At 39.1% G+C, this 21,120-nt stretch overlaps 1 protein-coding gene across 2 annotated transcripts in view; it reads right to left on the bottom strand.

Annotated features, from left to right (window-relative positions):
• The window catches only part of LOC126215103 (oocyte zinc finger protein XlCOF6-like), a 147,959-nt gene that overhangs the window by 92,014 nt on the left and 34,825 nt on the right, over positions 1–21,120 (bottom strand). For both annotated transcript variants that reach the window (XM_049941754.1, XM_049941753.1), the window contains 4 exons: positions 9,521–9,573; positions 8,582–8,918; positions 2,605–2,657; positions 157–499 (listed from right to left, as the gene is read on the bottom strand). In XM_049941754.1, coding sequence (XP_049797711.1) covers positions 157–499; positions 2,605–2,657; positions 8,582–8,918; positions 9,521–9,573 — 786 coding nt within the window. The remainder of the gene's footprint in view (positions 1–156; positions 500–2,604; positions 2,658–8,581; positions 8,919–9,520; positions 9,574–21,120) is intronic.

The following is a 21,120-nucleotide window of genomic DNA, read 5'->3' as shown; positions in this document are numbered from 1 at the left end:
GAATACACTAAGCAAATTCAGAAGGATGTAGGTTGCAGTAAGTACTGGGAGATGAAGAAGCTTGCACAGGATAGAGGAGCATGGAGAGCTGCATCAAACCAGTCTCAGGACTGAAGACCACAACCAACCAACCATGGTGTGACTACACATACGTACCTGCAAACTTTGTTTCGAAGTGATACTTTTTTCATATACTGCACAGGAGAAGAGTTTCTCTTCCCTATGAAAGAGCAGATGTGTTATGAAGCTGCTGTGGTCACTGAAAGTTTTTAAGCATGTGGGACATGAAAACTCATGCTCTGATTGTGCCACATGGATTGTCTCAGTCTCTTTGTTTTTGTGCTTGTGCTTCTTCCTATTCTGATGTGACTTGTCTTTCTGTGTACATATATTTTTGTTTTCTTTATTACTACTATCTGATTCTTCTTCATTTGTAGTCTCTGGTATTTCATGTGACCAGTTGTTACTTCTACTATTAACCTCTGACACCATGCCACATCTGAAAAATAACAGTATACATTACTGTCAGTCATAAAATTATACAAATGCACTATGTTAGGTATGTTTCATTTTATTCATCCAAATGACAGTTTACAGTCACACCATGACTGGTTCCAACAGTTAGCAAAATCTAGATTCTTTACATCTTTTTATGTACACTCCTGGAAATGGAAAAAAGAACACATTGACACCGGTGTGTCAGACCCACCATACTTGCTCCGGACACTGCGAGAGGGCTGTACAAGCAATGATCACACGCACGGCACAGCGGACACACCAGGAACCGTGGTGTTGGCCGTCGAATGGCGCTAGCTGCGCAGCATTTGTGCACCGCCGCCGTCAGTGTCAGCCAGTTTGCCGTGGCATACGGAGCTCCATCGCAGTCTTTAACACTGATAGCATGCCGCGACAGCGTGGACGTGAACCGTATGTGCAGTTGACGGACTTTGAGCGAGGGCGTATAGTGGGCATGCGGGAGGCCGGGTGGACGTACCGCCGAATTGCTCAACACGTGGGGCGTGAGGTCTCCACAGTACATCGATGTTGTCGCCAGTGGTCGGCGGAAGGTTCACGTGCCCGTCGACCTGGGACCGGACCACAGCGACTCATGGATGCACGCCAAGACCGTAGGATCCTACGCAGTGCCGTAGGGGACCGCACCGCCACTTCCCAGCAAATTAGGGACACTGTTGCTCCTGGGGTATCGGCGAGGACCATTCGCAACCGTCTCCATGAAGCTGGGCTACGGTCCCGCACACCATTAGGTCGTCTTCCGCTCACGCCCCAACATCGTGCAGCCCGCCTCCAGTGGTGTCGCGACAGGCGTGAATGGAGGGACGAATGGAGACGTGTCGTCTTCAGCGATGAGAGTCGCTTCTGCCTTGGTGCCAATGATGGTCGTATGCGTGTTTGGCGCCGTGCAGGTGAGCGCCACAATCAGGATTGCATACGACCGAGGCACACAGGGCCAACACCCGGCATCATGGTGTGGGGAGCGATCTCCTACACTGGCCGTACACCACTGGTGATCGTCGAGGGGACACTGAATAGTGCACGGTACATCCAAACCATCATCGAACCCATCGTTCTACCATTCCTAGACCGGCAAGGGAACTTGCTGTTCCAACAGGACAATGCACGTCCGCATGTATCCCGTGCCACCCAACGTGCTCTAGAAGGTGTAAGTCAACTACCCTGGCCAGCAAGATCTCCGGATCTGTCCCCCATTGAGCATGTTTGGGACTGGATGAAGCGTCGTCTCACGCGGTCTGCACGTCCAGCACGAACGCTGGTCCAACTGAGGCGCCAGGTGGAAATGGCATGGCAAGCCGTTCCACAGGACTACATCCAGCATCTCTACGATCGTCTCCATGGGAGAATAGCAGCCTGCATTGCTGCGAAAGGTGGATATACACTGTACTAGTGCCGACATTGTGCATGCTCTGTTGCCTGTGTCTATGTGCCTGTGGTTCTGTCAGTGTGATCATGTGATGTATCTGACCCCAGGAATGTGTCAATAAAGTTTCCCCTTCCTGGGACAATGAATTCACGGTGTTCTTATTTCAATTTCCAGGAGTGTATTTGTGGTTGACAACTGCATTTCCTTCAATTCATACAAAAATACATTCAGTTCTTTATTCACATTCAAACATGTATCAGCTTCTTTTGACATCTATAAAGTCTTTCACACAGATCTGGTTGAAATGTAATCACTCTTATCAGGCAATACACGCAAACACATCAACAGCTTATTCCAGTTCTAAAGATGACATTATTTTGCATACGTATAGTTCCATTATTGCACTGTTCCATTTTTTAAAAATATTTTCTCCACGGTAAAATGAAGGATTCTTTATTTCTTAAAAAACTATGCCTCTCTCTCTCTCTCTCTCTCTCTCTCTCTCTCTCTCTCTCTCTCTCTGTGTGTGTGTGTGTGTGTGTGTGTGTGTGTGTGTGTGTGTGTGTCAGAGAGAGGGAGGAGGGGGAGGAGAGTGACAAGTGGCGTGAGAGAGAGAGAGAGAGAGAGAGAGAGAGAGGGGGGGGGGGGGAAGAGCAGGAGAAGGAGAGGGAAGGAGAGCACAAATTAAGTTAACAATAACTTACACTATAGCAGCCTTCGATGGTAAATGATCCTTGTGATGATGGTTCCTTTGACTCTGAAAGTACAAAAATTAGTTATAATTAAATTACCTTTAACTTATCAAGTAAAGACAAAATACATAACATGAAATGGATGCTTCCATATTTGGAAAATTATGAAATAAACAAAATATAAATTTTGTATGTCAAAACAATGTGTACTAAAATACCAAAATGAGAACAACAGAAATAATAAAAATAAACTGAAGACACACACATAGATGTAGATGACTGTTAAATTTTTTTCAGTCTATGTACACAACTGTTTCAGGGTAATAAAAGGCAAGTACATTGCAGTGTGCACCATAATGATAAGTTCAAGCATAGGCAAAACCAAAGATCCAAATTAAGATCAACAGATTTTTTACACTAGTAATAAAGTTTCCAGCCCATAAAAACAAATGTAATGGTATTTCAAGGCAAGGAATAATAATAGTACAAAGTGGAACTTCTTGAAAGGTTTTACACTTTAAACACATACATATCCATAAGTGTAAAGAGAGCTACTTTCAGACTTAAAGTTCAAAGGTCTAGAATTCAGTCTACAACTAGTTGTTGGATTTTTTTCTGTCACTTGCGGCTTCTTTCACCTCTTTAAAGATTTGTTAATGTGAACTGCTTAGTCTCATTGTGGTTTGGAGGCCACATTAAATTACAGGCCCCATATAAAGAGCTGTTTAAGTCAGACCAAAGGCTGGAGGACGACAATGGCACACTAGCTAAAATAGGGCCATGCATAATACAGCACTGTGGTTTTCATACACCAAGCTTCAGGATACGGACTGGTTTAGTCAGTAAACATACACACATACATATATAATATGCTCATTAGCGGGGGACAAAGAATGTTACCATCACTGTGGAATACTCATCATGATACTGGACTGGCATGTTCTGGTACCTTGTACTGGCTGTCAGTACGACATCTGAGTGCAGCATGGACGAGATACAGGGTATCAGTGCATTTGTTAATGGACAGGCTATGATGCCCGACACGCTGACATTTCACCTCCTAGGTCGTGCAAGTCCTGAGGTTGTCCAAATAACTTACAGGAATGCAGCCAGGTGATGACGTAAACAATTATTTATTTTTCAACAGGTGCACACCTCATCATTTTCAGCATACAAATGCAATGTGCGAGTGCTGTACAAATTAAAAAATTCTGTAACTGCCACACAATCGAAGGTGTCCAGTGTCAGAAGTTATCAACAGTGCATATTATTTACTGGTGGGTGAACAAGCAGCATTGCCTTTATTCCTCTGTTGTTTGACCAGTGAGAGAGAGCGCGATTCCGAGCAGAATTTAAGCAAAAATGTCCATCCCACTTTATAAGTTCACTTTTTGATTTATTTTTGACTGCTTCCTTAATAATACAATTCCGATACTTGGCGGGGTACACTAAAATCTCTGTAAGCTTGTGTGATGCTTATGCTCAATACACTAGTCCTTCATAGCCCTAATGATCAGAGCAATGTAAGAGATGTCACAACTGCAAGGAATACACTACACCTTTCTTTCACCTTACGCTAACCAAGAACTCCTTTTACATACAATAAAATGGCCATAATCTTAGATGGTGGTTGAAAAACACACTTCACGCCATGTTTCCGCTGAATACGACAAATCCTGTTGGTAGTAAGACTTTAAACAGTTTTCCAGAACATCTAAATTCAATCCACACAAATATTTCTTTTACGGAGGACAATATTATGGAAATGGAAGAGGATGTAGATGAAGACGAAATGGGAGATAAGATACTGCGTGAAGAGTTTGACAGAGCACTGAAAGACCTGAGTCGAAACAAGGCCCCGGGAGTAGACAACATTCCACTAGAACTACTGATGGCCTCGGGAGAGCCAGTCATGACAAAACTCTACCATCTAGTGAGCACGATGTATGAGACAGGTGAAATACCCTCAGACTTCAAGAAGAATATAATAATTCCAATCCCAAAGAAAGCAGGTGTTGACAGATGTGAAAATTACCGAACTATCAGTTTAATAAGTCACAGCTGCAAAATACTAACGCGAATTCTTTACAGACGAATGGAAAAACTGGTAGAAGCCGACCTCGGGGAAGATCAGTTTGGATTCCGTAGAAATGTTGGAACACGTGAGGCAATACTGACCTTACGACTTATCTTGGAAGAAAGATTAAGAAAAGGCAAACCTACGTTTCTAGCATTTGTAGACTTAGAGAAAGCTTTTGACAATGTTGACTGGAATACTCTCTTTCAAATTCTGAAGGTGGCAGGGGTAAAACACAGGGAGCGAAAGGCTATTTACAATTTGTACAGAAACCAGATGGCAGTTATAAGAGTCGAGGGACATGAAAGGGAAGCAGTGGTCGGGAAAGGAGTGAGACAGGGTTGTAGCCTCTCCCCGATGTTATTCAATCTGTATATTGAGCAAGCAGTAAAGGAAACAAAAGAAAAGTTCGGAGTAGGTATTAAAATTCATGGAGAAGAAGTAAAAACTTTGAGGTTCGCCGATGACATTGTAATTCTGTCAGAGACAGCAAAGGACTTGGAAGAGCAGTTGAACGGAATGGACAATGTCTTGAAAGGAGGATATAAGATGAACATCAACAAAAGCAAAACGAGGATAATGGAATGTAGTCAAATTAAGTCGGGTGATGCTGAGGGAATTAGATTAGGAAATGAGACACTTAAAGTAGTAAAGGAGTTTTGCTATTTAGGGAGTAAAATAACCGATGATGGTCGAAGTAGAGAGGATATAAAATGTAGACTGGCAATGGCAAGGAAAGCGTTTCTCAACAAGAGAAATTTGTTAACATCGAGTATAGATTTAAGTGTCAGGAAGTCATTTCTGAAAGTATTTGTATGGAGTGTAGCCATGTATGGAAGTGAGACATGGACGATAACTAGTTTGGACAAGAAGAGAATAGAAGCTTTCGAAATGTGGTGCTACAGAAGAATGCTGAAGATAAGGTGGGTAGATCACGTAACTAATGAGGAGGTATTGAATAGGATTGGGGAGAAGAGAAGTTTGTGGCACAACTTGACTAAAAGAAGGGATCGGTTGGTAGGACATGTTTTGAGGCATCAAGGGATCACAACTTTAGCATTGGAGGGCAGCGTGGAGGGTAAAAATCGTAGAGGGAGACCAAGAGATCAATACACTAAGCAGATTCAGAAGGATGTAGGTTGCAGTAGGTACTGGGAGATGAAGAAGCTTGCACAGGATAGAGTAGCATGGAGAGCTGCATCAAACCAGTCTCAGGACTGAAGACCACAACAACAACAACAGCTGCCTTCCCTTCCTTCACATGTTGATTGGCAAGAAAGTTCATTAGTATGTTGTGACATGTCTATAGGACACATTATGAAGTTCAAGCCAACCTCTGGTTTCATGACAAAAAGAAATAATCAATGATATTTCCAACTGCACTGCATTCATGTAGGTGGCACTTCTACACTGATGAAAACGTTCCTGCTATGGTATTAGGACTGAATGATGAACTGTTCAGTATCACAAGCACAAGATCTGAGTCTTACACTAAACCGCAAGAAGTCACACGTCATCCTCATATCAAGCCAAATGTTCAGTAGCATGTTTTTTTTCTTCAAATAGTTCCTTCTATAGTCCTTGGTGGAATCCAATTATTGCCCGCATCTCGTGGTCGTGCGGTAGCGTTCTCGCTTCCCACGCCCGGGTTCCCGGGTTCGATTCCCGGCGGGGTCAGGGATTTTCTCTGCCTCGTGATGGCTGGGTGTTGTGTGCTGTCCTTAGGTTAGTTAGGTTTAAGTAGTTCTAAGTTCTAGGGGACTGATGACCATAGATGTTAAGTCCCATAGTGCTCAGAGCCATTAGAACCATTAGAATCCAATTATTCTATCAAATAATAACTTAAATAAAATGACACAACGACAAGATCTTGGTTTAATTTTGTATGACAGTTGATACACTGAAGAACAACCTGTCACAGAATGCAGTAAATCTCTCTCTTGGCTACATGTAAACCAAAAACAAGCTGATATATATTGAAACACTCAATGTTACAGTTCTGTGTAAAGGGAGTTTGAATATTTCTCTAGTAAAAAACTGCAAGGAGTTGCAGGGAAAACATTTTAATGGATGTTGTGATTTTTAAAAAATTTTGTGATTTCAGATAAAATGATGTTCTTCTGTGACTGACTGTACTTATTATTTACATAAGAACCTATTTATTTTGGCCCTACTTTATTTTCAATATCTGGCTGCTTTGCTGTCAAAAAATTGGCAGAATTGGAAGAACTGAACTTGTATTTAGTATACTACAAGAAGTCAAATTTTTGATCTCATTCTAATGACTAGTATTTACAGTAATTTATCTTCACTCATTTAATTCATAATGTAAGTTGACCTAAATGTCTGATATGAGGAGAGTGAATTGCTGAGAATGGGAACCAATGTGCTGATTTAAAGCAATTGTTTACTTTAATATGTGTATATACTTAACTTTCAAACCAATGTTTTGTATTTTTTTCACTTTTTTGTTTTTAGTTGTCATGATATCAGCATTTTTTTTTTTAATAGAAAAATGAATGGGACGAACCAAGTAGGCAATGTCCAATATTTTCACGACAAAATTTGATTTCTTTCTACTCAGCATGCAATATTTTACTACCATTCAACAATTCATTTGTGATTTGCAGGTAGAATGTCTTACAACATGAATGGAACATATACAGAGAAATTTGAGGGTGGTCTATCCTACAATGAAATAATAACAATCACAAAATGGCAGTGCAAATTTAGATTTATGTAATCACATATGTAACTGCTCAACAAAGGCTAAATTATCCATCGGTGATTGGCAGCACATAACAATAATATTAACACGGAAAATGACCAGGCGTTTACACAGGAAAATAATATAGTAATTACATTAACTAAGAAAGGGGGTAAAGAAAGTTTTATGTAGAGATCCATTTAAAAAATGATGAGAAATAAGATGAATTTACAGTCTGAATCTAGTATTTATAGTGAAAACTTAATCTAACAAAGGGGAACATGGAAATTGAGTCTGATCATTCAATACTAGGCTAGCATTCTGTGTCATGTGCTTGTTGATTTCCAGTACTTTCAGTAGGGTCAGTTTTCTCCTTTTCTTGACACACACTGTAAAACTTTACATTCTACATCATATGAATGGTGTTCTGATAAAATAGGATCAGGAAAAGTTGAAACTTTCTTCTTTAATTGCTAGTTTCTTTCATGTTCATGTAGCCTAATTGCCACAGTTCTGCATGACTGACTAATATACACTTTTTCACAATGCCTGCAAGTAATTTTATATACACCACTTTATGCCAAGGGTTACAATTTGTCTTTACAACTGAACAAAAATTTTGATATGTGAGTGGTATTACAAAATACATGTCTATAGTTGGGAGACTAACTTTTCGCACAAGACTGACTGAGATGTTGCCAGTAGATGGGATTTTGCGTGAGGCTTTGTAACTACTGAGCGACTGCTGTTGGCCAGAATACAGAAGTGGTATTATGCAACAAGTTCTGTACTAAAATAAGAGACATTACAGGCAGTTATTCAAAAAATAGTGTTTCCCATAATCCAACAATCTTGAGTATGCATATATGTTTTCAATTTGTATACACAAGGGAAATATTTCAAGCAAACTGAGTGTATTAAGGGATTTAATGTCTTACATTTATCAAAGTGTATTTGCAAATACTATTTACAAGTAAACATTTTTTAACAATGAGGGCAAGGAAACAATTTTACATCCTCATGGCTCAACATATAAGCTTCAAGGTGATGATTCAGGGAAAATGGTTTTGAACAAGTACACAGACAAACTGTTTTACCATATTATGCAACAGCATATGCCTCCTCAAATTGTTTAAGCCTGAAAAAGACTTTGAAGACTCAGCACTTTCAAATGGTTTCTCTATGGTGCGACAACACATACATACCTGCAAACTTTGTTTCGATGTGATACTTTTTTCATGTACTGCACAGGAGAAGAGTTTCTCTTCCCTGTGAAAGAGCAGATGACTTATGAAGCTGCTGTGGTCACTGAAAGTCTTTAAGCATGTGGGGCATGCAAACTCATGCTCTGATAGTCCCAAGTGGATTTTCTCAGTATCATTGTGTTTGCGCTTCTTCCTATTCTGATGTGACTTGTCTTTCTGTGTGCACAAATTTTTGTTTTCTTTATTACTACTATCTGATTCTTCTTCATTTGCAGTCTCTGGTATTTCTTGTGACCAGTTGTTACTTCTACTATTAACCTCTGACATCATGCCATATCTGAAAAATAACAGTATATATTACTGTCAGTCATAAAATTATACAAATGCACTGTGTTAGGTATGTTTCATTTTATTCATCCATATGACAATCATAGTTTACGTGACACCATGACTGATTCCAACAGTAAGCAAAATCTAAATTCTTTACATCTTTTTATGTATTTGTGGTTGACAATTACATTTTCTTCAATGCAGCCAAAAATATATTCATTTCTTCATTCACATTCAAACATGTATCAGCTCCTTTCGACAAATATAAAGTTTTTCACACAGATTTGGTTGAAATGTAATCACTCTTGTTAGGCAATCCAAGCAAAGACATCAACAGCATATTCAAGTACTATAGATGACATTATTTGGCATGGGTAATGTGCCATTATTGAACTGTTTCATTTTTTGAAACTATTTTCTCTACGGTCAAATGAAGGAAGCTTTATTTCATGAAAAACTATGTCTTGTGAGTAAGTGAGTGCGTGAGAGAGAGAGAGAGAGAGAGAGAGAGAGAGAGAGAGAGAGAGAGAGAGAGATAGGGGGGAGGGGGGAGGAAGAGCAGGAGAAGCAGAGGGAAGGAGCTGATGAATTAAGTTAACAATAACTTACACTACAGCAGCCTTCGATGCCAAATGATCCTTGTGATGATGGTTCCTTCGACTCTGAAAATACAAAAGTCAGTTATTATTATATTACCTTTAATTTACTAAGTACAGACAAAACATATAACATGAAATGGGTGCTTCCATATTTGGGAAATTATCAAATAAACAAAATATAAATTTTGTATGTCAAAACATTGTGCACTGAAATACCAAAATGAGAAGAACAGAAACAACAGAAATAAACTGAGGGCACGCACATGGATGAAGATGACTGTTAAGTTTCTTTCAGTCTATATATACAACTGGTTTGGGGTAATAAAAGGCAAGTACATTGCAGTGTGCATCATAATGATAAGTTCAAGCATAGGCAAAACGAAAGATCCAAATTAAGTTCTACATATTTTTTACACTAGTAATAAAGTTTCCAACCCTTTCAAGGTAAGGAATAATAATAGTACAAAGTGGAACTTCTTGAAAGGTTTTACACTTTAAACACATACATATCCACAAGTGTACAGAGAGCTACTTCCAGACAAAAAGTTCAAAGATCTAGAATTCAGGCTCCAACTAGTTGTAGGGCTTTTTTTCTGTCACCTTCGGCTTCTTTCACCTCTTCACACATTTGTTAATGTGAATTGCTTAGTCACATTTTGGTTTGGAGACCACATCAAATTACAGTAGCTGTTTAAGTCATTTCAAAGGCTGGAGGAAGACTATGGCACACTAGCTAAAAGAAGGCCATGCATAATACAGCACTGTGGTTTCCATAGACCGAGCTTCAGGTTGAGGACTGCTTTACTCAGTATACATACATACTTACATACATACATATATAGTATGCTCATTAGCGGGAGACAAAGAATGTTACCATCACTGTGGAATACTTAGCATGACACTGGACTGGGATGTTCTTATAACTTGTACTGGCTGTCAGAATGGCATCTGAGTGCAAATGGGCAAGATACGGGATATCAGTGCATTTGATAATGGGCAGACTATGATGCCTGACATGCTGACATTTCACCTCTCAGGTAGTGCAAGTCCCAAGGTTGTCCAAACAACTTACAGGAATGCAGCCAGGTGATGACTTAATCAATTATTGATTTTTCAACAGTTGCACACCTCATCATTTTCAGTACACAAATGCAATGTGGGAGTTCTGTACAAATTAAAAATCCTTTAACTGCCACACAATCAAAGGTGTCCAGTGTCAGAAGTTATAAGTAGTGCATATTATTTACCGACGGGTGAACAAGTAGCATTGACTCTACTCCTCTGTTGTTTGACCAGTGAGAGAGAACACAATTCCAAGCAGAATTTAAGCAAAGGTCTCCACCCCTACTTATCAGGTCACTTGCTAATTTAATTTCCTTTGCTTCCTTAATAATACAATTCCAATAGCTGCCAGTGCACACCAAAATCTCTGTAAGCATGTGTGATACTTCTGCTCTGTCCACTGGTCCTCTATGGTCCTGATGGTCTGACCAATGTAAGATGTGTCGCAACTGCAACGAATAGGGTAGGCCCTCACCTTACACGAACGAAAAACATCTTTTACATACAATAAAATGGCCCCAATCTCAGGTAGTGGCTGAAAAAACACTTCACACTGTGTTTCCACAGAATACAACCAGTCCTGTTGGTAGTAATAATTTAAACAGCTTTCTAGAACATCTAAATTCAATCCACACAAATACTCGTTTTACAATGGAGGTATAGAAGGATATCTGCCTTCCCTTCCTGCATGTGTTGATCTGGAAGAAAGTTGATTAGTATGTTGAAGTATGTCTATAGGACGCATTGTGCTGTTCGAGCCAACCTGCAGGTTCATGACAAGAAGAAGAGATCAATGATATTTCCAACTGCACTGCATTCTTGTAAGTGGCACTTCTACACTGATGTTATCCAGCTCTATGTAAGCACCAACACTAAAAATGTTCCTGCTAAGGTATCAGGACTGAACAATGAACTGTTCAGTATCACTCGCACAAAACCTGGATCCTGAACTAAACCCTAAGAAGTTATGGGTCATCCTCACATCGAGCCAAATGTTGAGTAGCACATTTTTTTCCTGAAACCATTCCCCCTATGCTCCTTGATGGAATCCAATTATCCTATAAAATAACAACTTAAATAAAAGGACACGAGAAAAAGATCTTTGCGTGATTTTGCACGACAGTTGATACACTGATGAACAACCTCTCACAGAATGCACTAAATCTCTCTTTTGGCTCCATGTAATCCAAAAACATTTTGATATATATTGAACCAATCAATGTTATAATTCTATGTAAAGTAAGTTTGAATATTTCACAAGTAAAAATATGCAAGGAGACGCAGGCAACCATTTTTAATGTATGTAGTTATTTGTAAAGCATTTTCTGATTTCAAATAAAATGATGTCCTTCTGTGACTGGAATGTGTGTACTTGACATAAGAACGCATTTATTTTGGCCACATTTAATTTTCAATATCTAGCAGCTACCTGCTGTGATAAAATTAGCAGAACTGGAATAACTGCATGTGTATTTAATATAAATGTGATCTCATTCTCATGGTTGGTATTTAGAGTAATTTATCTTCACATTTTCATAGGGTATACATGCAGACATGGAAAAAGAATTCCTGGATTTCCCAGTTAAAAATATACTTTCCCAGGGTGAAAATATACCTTTTCCATATTAACTGACAGTATACTTTCGCTCGGAACTGTAAAACTCATCAATCCTTTGGATGGTTAACATTGTATACACCACCATAGAACTTCCTGGCACTTTGGAAAATGAACCCCAGAAAAAAAGTGTTTTGGAAAGATCTTTGATGTGCACGAACAAGTATGCTGCATATTTTCGTACCACGATATGCTGCATATTTTCATATTATGAAAGTACATATTTAGTTTCCGAAGCACTGAAATCGACATTGTGATGCGCTTTAGTAAGTGAATCATAGCTCATGTCATATGATCTTGGCAGCCAATGATAGTAGATATACAGAGCATAGGAAATGTGATGTAGACATCCAATAGCAACATCACTCTTAAGTAGCACCAACACACAAATAGGAAAAGTTAATGGTTTAAATTAATGCACACACTGTAGCTTTCACATACAATATTGGTCTTGTTTGGCATGTGCTACACTTTTAAATACATCGCGCACGTGTGCCAGTAAACTTTTAAATAATGACAGAAATGTCAGTTGTTCTGGGCTCTAAATTCTTCTAAGTGGCTGGCCCTCAAAGCATTAAGCTTTAAACAAGAATCAAACACACTGTGATTTAAGAAATTCAAAGCATATTTGCACATGTGACGTAATTCATCCTGTGTAAATTGAAATTTACTTTTGAAAGTAACACTTTTCAAACTACCATTTGCAATATTTTCCTGCGACCTGTTAGAGTTCATTTCAGTTGTTGTCAGACAGTGCCAGTAAATGGCGTTATTGGGCATGGACAGTTATGATCACATAGCAAGGTCATATGTTTGTACATATATAGCATCAAGAGGTCTTACATTATGTCATACACGAAACAGGACATCAGAGGATACTCCAGAGGCATCAGAATTTTATAAACCATACTAAAATGCATAACTTGGCTTAAAGTACACATCAAGAGGTCTTACATTATGTCATACATGAAACAGGACATCAGAGGATACTCCAGAAGCATCAGAATTTTATAAACCATACTAAAATGCATAACTTGGCTTAAAGTACACATTCATATGACAAGATTCACAAAGAAGTTGGCCATAACAGATATTAAGCTTTTCTGTGAGGTTTCTGGGATGCAAATTATATTGGAGCACCAGTACTATATTATCTCATGTTTGGTTCTTTATTATAGCATAATGCCATATGTCCCAGAAGATAAATATGTCCACTTGTAATCCAGTAAACAGTTGACACTAGCCAACAGTGTGGAATGACTCATTCCAAATAAATTGTTGCTTCTGTGGAAAAAATTAGTAAAATTCAAATTTCTTTAGCAAATCGACAAACATAACTTCATTGTTCTGCAAGGCAATTAATGCTTGACTGCCAAAAACCCAGAAATAAAATAAAAGCAGAAAATTGAAACTAATAACACATTTTAGACTCTCATAATTATGTGAATGTATTTTAATTCCCTTTTGACAGCTACCAGCCACAGAAATCTGTTTTGTTTTCATTTGACGTGAGAGCTACAAATGAAGAGGAAACAGCAAAATTGCTAAATGTAAACACTAGTCATATGGAGACTATCATCCTTCCCACTACAACTCGGACTGCTCTGCCTGTCCACGAATACGGCAGCTTGGGTGTGCCAGAAATTTTTTTTAGGGTAGCATCTGGCTGGTTGTTGCTATTACTGATGCAGCTAACAGCCGCACTTTAAGTAGCCATAAGCAGGAGAAGGTACTGCTGATACGTGTCTCAACTACACATGCGCATAAGCCCACTAACAATTCCTCACACGAACCTAATGTAAACCATTGTGACGTCACACTCATTGGCAACAATTTGTTGTTATGAAGTATTGCGTAGTTCTTCGTCTTAAAGCCTTTGACACATTTTACGTTAGCAGATGCTTGTGTGTGCACTGGGTTCTGTTGTTGTAAATGGCACATTTCCTTTGCAACTTAAGTTTTATTATTATTATTTTTTCCTTATTTATGTTTTATTGCTGTAGTATTATCCTGCAGTAACAGGCTAAAGTAAAATTCTTCTTCAGGGTATAGTTCTTACCAGTCAAAATTACATAAATTTAACTGAAAACTAAAGCAAAGAAAAATTTCTAGAATTGGTAAAAATTCCAGACTTTTTCCCAGTTTTCTCCCACATGAAAAAATTCCTGGGTTTTTCCGATTTCCCTGATGGCCCGGGGGTTGTACATCCTGCTTTCATTTCATAATGGAAACTTATCTTAAATGTATGATAAGAACAAAGTAAAATACAGAGAATGAAAACAATGTGCAACTTAAACCAAGTGTTTACTGAAATTGTCTACTTTTTTGTGTGTGTATGTGTCTAATTTTCAAACCAAGGTTCTGTATTTCTTTCACTTATTAGTAACATAGTTGTCATATGAGTAAAGTTTTCTTTAGAAAAGTAAATGAGATCAACCAAGCACACAATTCTGAATATTTTCAGGATAAAATTGGAGTTTTTTCTCTCATCAAGCAGTATTTTATCATCGTTCAACAATTCATTTATGCTTTTTATGTAGCATCTCACACAACACAAATGGAACATACAAGAGAAAATGTAGCAGTGGTCTAAGCTACAATGAAACTACCATCACAAAATGGAAATTCAACTTTAGAGCTATTTTTATTATATTTATTGCATACAAGGTCAGCCACAAATATACAAAATGATATCCATTAATGTTCAATAAAGGCCTTCACAAAATATCTTGTTGTATCATTAATTTCTTCATCATGACCATGCAACCAATGAGAGTTTACAATTATGTAAATTCAGATATATCAGTAACACTATTTTCCAAACCACTGTGTTTATTGTCTCACCCATTAGAGCACAATCAGTCTCAGAACTCATAATTTTTAATGAAACTTGTCAATGTTCTACACTCACTCTTTACTGAAAAACACTAGAGACAGGATAGTTCTTGTGTATGGTACTCTGCAGCCTCAATATGCTATTTCATATACACATGACCCCCCCCCCCCCCCCACACACCACCAATGTATGTATCAGAGATTTACTTCGTTATTAAATATTAATATCTTTCACAAAAACTGATTTTAATCATATGTAAAATTTATTATAGTGGTAACAGCTAGTTTGTACACACAGAATGATTCATTGCTCAAAAATGGAAACAGCAAACAAAATATGAAGTGAACCGTTCTGGTGAATTCCTACAATTAACAGTATGCATTTCGCACAATACACTGAATTAGTACACAAAATGTATAAAAAAAAATTTCATAGACAATTATTTTTTACATCTATATTTATAACTTACATTCCATTTACATCATGATCATATATCTATTAACACAAAATGCATATACAAATTGTGTTTGCACTTAAGTGATAATGATCCAAAATTTACATGCATATTTTGTGTTTATTTCTGTAAATGGTTTGATTTATAATAATAATAACAATGATACTACTACTAATAATAATAATAATAATAAACATCATTATCATCATTATTATAATAATAAACATCACCCGTGTGAGGTTGATAGATCCTCCATCGGGCGCCTCCCCAGGTGGCGGATAGGGGAAAGCCTCCCAGATATGGGTGGCACCGAGGAAATCAAATACTCGGGGTGGACCAAAACTATCACATCCTCGAGGATAAGTACCCAGAGTAAAAACCGGCGAAACGAAGAAATCTAACACAAAAGCCCAGACACGTCTGTGTGGTAACCACCGGTACTCTGGCCAGCGTCTGTCACCAATGGTGCGGCTGATACGAGCTCCAGGAACTGAAAATCCCTGGTTCTACCAAACTGGCGCAAGCCAGACGAATTACAAGCATAATGGCAAGTACACCTAAAAACAACATTACCCCAGGTGGACGATCCACCCGTCGCAAGACGGCAACTAGGCACTCGGATTCTGGGGGACCTGAAGATGTACTAAAGGGCGAGTCGGAGCGCTCTGGCAAACTACCCAAGAAAACACACACATACTTTGGCACCTTCAACATACAGACACTAATACAAACGGGAAAATTACACAATCTAACAACGGAACTCACCAGTCAAAAGATCTCGATCCTAGCGCTACAAGAAACAAGATACACGGATTCAGACACAATAGACTACGGAAACTACAGATTCTTCAAGAGTGGAACCAACAGGAAAATCGGCAAAGGAGGAGCACTCCTCGGCATGGCCTTCGCAGTAAACAAAAACATCCTAGACTCAACAACAGGCTCATGACCATGCGAATCAAACACGCCAACAAGAACTACACCCTCATCAACGTACATGCCCCCACGAACGCAGACAACAAGGACAAACCAGAAGAAACAGACAAATTCTGGGACAAACTCGAAACCACCCTGGCAAAAATACCCCAAGACAACGCGAAAATTCTACTAGGTGATTTCAACGCACAAATCGGCAGAGAAAAACGCTACAGAAAAACAGTAGGAAATTTCCCTGCACACAAATTCACCAACAAAAACAGCACCAGACTGATCGAACTCTGCCAGCAAAACAACCTCAAAATCATGTCAACCTCCCTGATGAAAAAGCCCAAGAAACAAAAGACGTGACGATCACCAGTCCACTCACTAGGCGAATTCCAGATAGATCACGTGGCAATCTCCTATGAATACCAGAAAGAAATCCACGACGTCCAAGTGAGAAAAGGCGCCAACATAGATTCGGACCACTACCTAACAAGAATCAAAATCAAACTCACACCAAGAAGACAACACAAAAAGAAATTGACCTCACCGAAATTTGATACAAGAAAGATCAGAGAATCGAACATCACACGACACTGGGAAAAACAAGAGGCGAAAGATTGGACCAGCTTTAAACAAAAAATTGTGAACACAGCCAAAGAACTGATCCTGCTGACTAGAAAACCCAGGCACCCTTGGTGGAACACTACCTGCGAAATCGCCCTACAAAATCGAAGAACAGCTTTCACATACTACAACAGCAACAAAACACAAGAAACACAGGACAACTTCTATGAAATTCGAAGACAAAAATCGATAACAATAAGACAAGAGAAACGCAAATACATAAACGATCAGCTAAACTCCATCGAAGAAGACTTCAGAAATTTCAACACACGGGATTTCTACAGGACGTTCGCCAACCAAGTCAAAGGATACTCACCACAGAACCTCTGCTTCAGAAAAGAAGACGGAAAACTGTGAAGAGCTCGCGAAGTACTTTTCAAAATTACTAAATTGCACGGAACCTAACTCAACCTTCGAACCCCGAGAACCGGCCAACACACCGGAAGACTCACCATCACCAACAAAAGAAGAAATCCTCCACTGCATAAAGAAACTGAAAAACAACAAGGCAGCCGGTGAAGACGGAATAACGGCAGAACTGCTGAAGAACCTAGGACCAAACTCGCTAAACGAAATCACACAAATCATACAGAACACCTGGACAACCGAAATCATACCTGACGACTGGAAGACCGCACTCATTCACCCGCTACACAAGAAAGGTGACAGGACAGACACAAACAATTATAAAGGAATTTCCCTGCTACCGGTCATCTACAAAATTCTGTCAACCTGCCTTCTCACCAGAACGCAAGGACAACTGGAACCCGCCATCTCGGAATACCAAGCGGGTTTCAGACCCAACAGAGCCTGCCCCGAACAAATCTTCAACCTGAAATCAATCATAAAATCCCACATGACAAGCCCCAAAAAAATCATCTGCACTTTCGTCGACTTCAAAAAGGCTTACGACTCGATCAACAGAAAGTCCCTCTTCCAAATCCTCAGAGAAAAAGGCCTAGACCAAAATACCCGAAGACTAATCGAACAGACACTAACCAATACAAAATCCAAAGTCAAATTCATGGGCGAAATCTCGGACCCCTTTGAAATCCACACTGGCCTAAGACAAGGAGATGGACTATCCCCGCTATTGTTCAACATCGTCCTGGACAAAGAAATGAGCGAATGGGAAGCAGAAGTCAGGAGACAAAGCACCTGGAGACCAATCACATTAGAAAGGAAAAGACTGGAAATCCCTTACCTAGCATTCGCAGACGACCTAGCGATACTGACCTATGACCCAACATCAGCAAAAACACAGATCGAAATCCTGAAAGAATGCGCCGAGAAAGTCGGCCTACAAATCTCTTTTGAAAAAACGCAAGTCCTAACAAGAGAAGGCGACGACATCACAACCAATTACGGCAAAATTAAAGGGGTCACACACTTCAGATACCTAGGCGAAATCATCGAACTGACTGGAACAGAGAAACTGGCTTACGAAGACAGACAACAGAAGACACGGAAATCACTAGGCATGGTACGAAACGTCTACAACAAACAATGCATTTCCAGAAACACCAAGATCAGACACTATAACACAGTAATCAAACACGCCGTACTGTATGCCAGCGAAACACTAGCACTCAACAGGAAAATCAAAATTGAAGAAATCAAAAAAGAAGAACACAAAATCATGAGGAAAATTTTAGGAGGAAGACCCACACCAGATGGCTACAGACTACAGAAGAACTCAACAGTAGAAGCATATTCGAACATCGAGAACGATATGAGAAAAAGGCGCCTTAAATTCTACGGACATTTAGATAGACTCCCTGAAACAAGACTCACCAAGAAAATTCTAGAACACATCAAGACACTTAAAGTCTCGACACCCTGGATGGAAGGAGTCCGAAAAGACCTACAAGCAATTGGCACCACAAACACCACAGACAGAAGCACCTTCCGAAAACACATAGACAATTGGGAAGTAAAGTCAGAAGCGCTAAAACAGCGGACCAAACAAGAATGGTCTGAGGAGAGAAAAGAGGCCCTCTCCAAGAGAATGAAGGAGTACTGGAAGGACAAGAAGAACAAGCCTTCAAAGTCATAAGCTTAACGATTTCCTTTTAGGGAAAATTCGCCAACAATAATAATAATAATAAACATCAATAACAGAAACTTTTGGAAATGGTAATTCAAAATTGTGTTGCAAGTTAAAGTCCTTTCCGTTACAATGTTAATAATGGAACTGCTGGAATAACTTTAAACTGTAATATCTTTAGAAAAAAAAATATTGTTGGGAATCATGGTTATTATGCTGAGCATGTTCTTGCAGCAGTGTTGTATTCTGAACGTTGTGTTGATTCGATGTGATTAGTGGAGAAGGTTATTACTAAGACGTGGAATACGGAAACAAGTAGACTATGAAGTTTATTTGCTGAAGTGCACTAATATATGCAAAACTCTGGAAGTGACTTTGCAAGCAAGAGCTTCATCCCTTCAGACAAAACTACGCCAACAGCTAGAGCAAATAATAATGGACAACAAGCAGAAGATTAGAAACATAACATTTTTATAATTTGAACTTTATTTTTTCTGAAGTTCACAGAAAAATGAACTCAAAACATACCACCATAGAAATTGCTAAGCATTATTAATTCAATAGCAAATTAAAAGACAAGTTAGAAGTTTCATTATAAAACACTTATGATCCAATCTTTTGAATACATTAGGCCTAACATTCTGAAACTGGTGGTATAATAACGGAAGAGACAATACAAGTAGGTGTTAAATAATGATGTTTGCCATATGTAAAACTTCATACGAGTCGCATCCAGAAAGTAAGTTTCCCTTTTTTTTTTAAACAATGGCAACATAGTTACATGAAAACTTTATTGGTAACAGGTACAGTAATGTTTGAGCTATTTTTCGACATAATCACGAAGAGAATTGATACACTTGTCATAGTGTGGGATCAACTTTTGTATTCCTGTGTTGTAGAAGCCTACCACCTGTGAATGGAACCAGTGTGTGATAGCTGTCTTCAGCTCTTTGTCCTTGTCGAAATGCTGGCCGGCGGGCAGGAATTTCTTGAGGTGCAAGAAAAGATGGAAATTGCTCGGAGCAAGATTAGGACTGTATGTTGGATGATCAAACACCTCCCAGTCAAACTTATGCAAAACAGTTACTGTACACTGAGCCGTATGAGGATGAGCATTGTCATTGGGCAGTGCAACACCTTGTATAAGCATTCCACACCTCTTGTTCTGATTGCCATGACACAGTTTCCGCATTGTTTCACAGTAACGGTCAGCATTCACTGTTTTGCCTCTGGGCAGGAAATCAATGAGCAGAATGCCCTTCCAGTCCCAAAACACTGTGCACATCACTTTCTGCACCGACACAGTCTGTTGGAATTTTGTATTGACTGCTGCTCGATTTCCTGGGTCAAGTGAGAAATCCACATCTCATCACCCATGATGATCCTGCCGAGAAACTCATCAATGTCACCATGATACCGCTGCAAAAATGTCAGTGCTGCTCCAAAGCATTTTATTTTGTGCTCAGGCATCAGAAATGGAACACATTTTGTTGAACAACAGGGACTTAGTGACAACTTCATGCAACAAGGATCGTGATACCTGCAGAAAGTGATCACTAATGAGGAACAGTCACCTATTGTGCTCTTCATCATGGACACATTGACAACCTTTGGAAAAAAGCCTTCACCAGTGTGTAACAACAATGACTCTGCTCTATTGTACATATAAGAAATTCTTTTCATCTGATTTTATGATAAACTTGTGTAATTGATGTTCTGATTTCATTTCTTTTTGTTTCATGCCATTATGTTAAGAAAACTGTAAATAAGTTTCAATGTGAATATTAATGTTTATGTCAAATGTCAAGTAATATTGTAATAGAATTGAAATGTAACAAATGTTGAAACTTTTTGTTGAAACTGTTGTAAGATGTTTAAAACTGTAACTGTGCGTCTGGTCCATACGTAGGCAATGTATTACGATATGTAGAATGCAAAACCTTGGGTGAATACCCGGTCTGTCAGGGAGCAGTAAAAGGTGGATGGCAGGCGAGCGCGGGAAAATGCGCGCGGGCACTGCATGGCACAACGGGCACAGTAGTAGTTGG

Source organism: Schistocerca nitens, chromosome 12, assembly GCF_023898315.1.
Source record: "Schistocerca nitens isolate TAMUIC-IGC-003100 chromosome 12, iqSchNite1.1, whole genome shotgun sequence".
NCBI classification, from domain to species: Eukaryota; Metazoa; Arthropoda; class Insecta; order Orthoptera; family Acrididae; genus Schistocerca; species Schistocerca nitens.
Note: the sequence above shows the minus strand (reverse complement) of the source record. Positions and strands in the feature narration are given on the sequence as shown.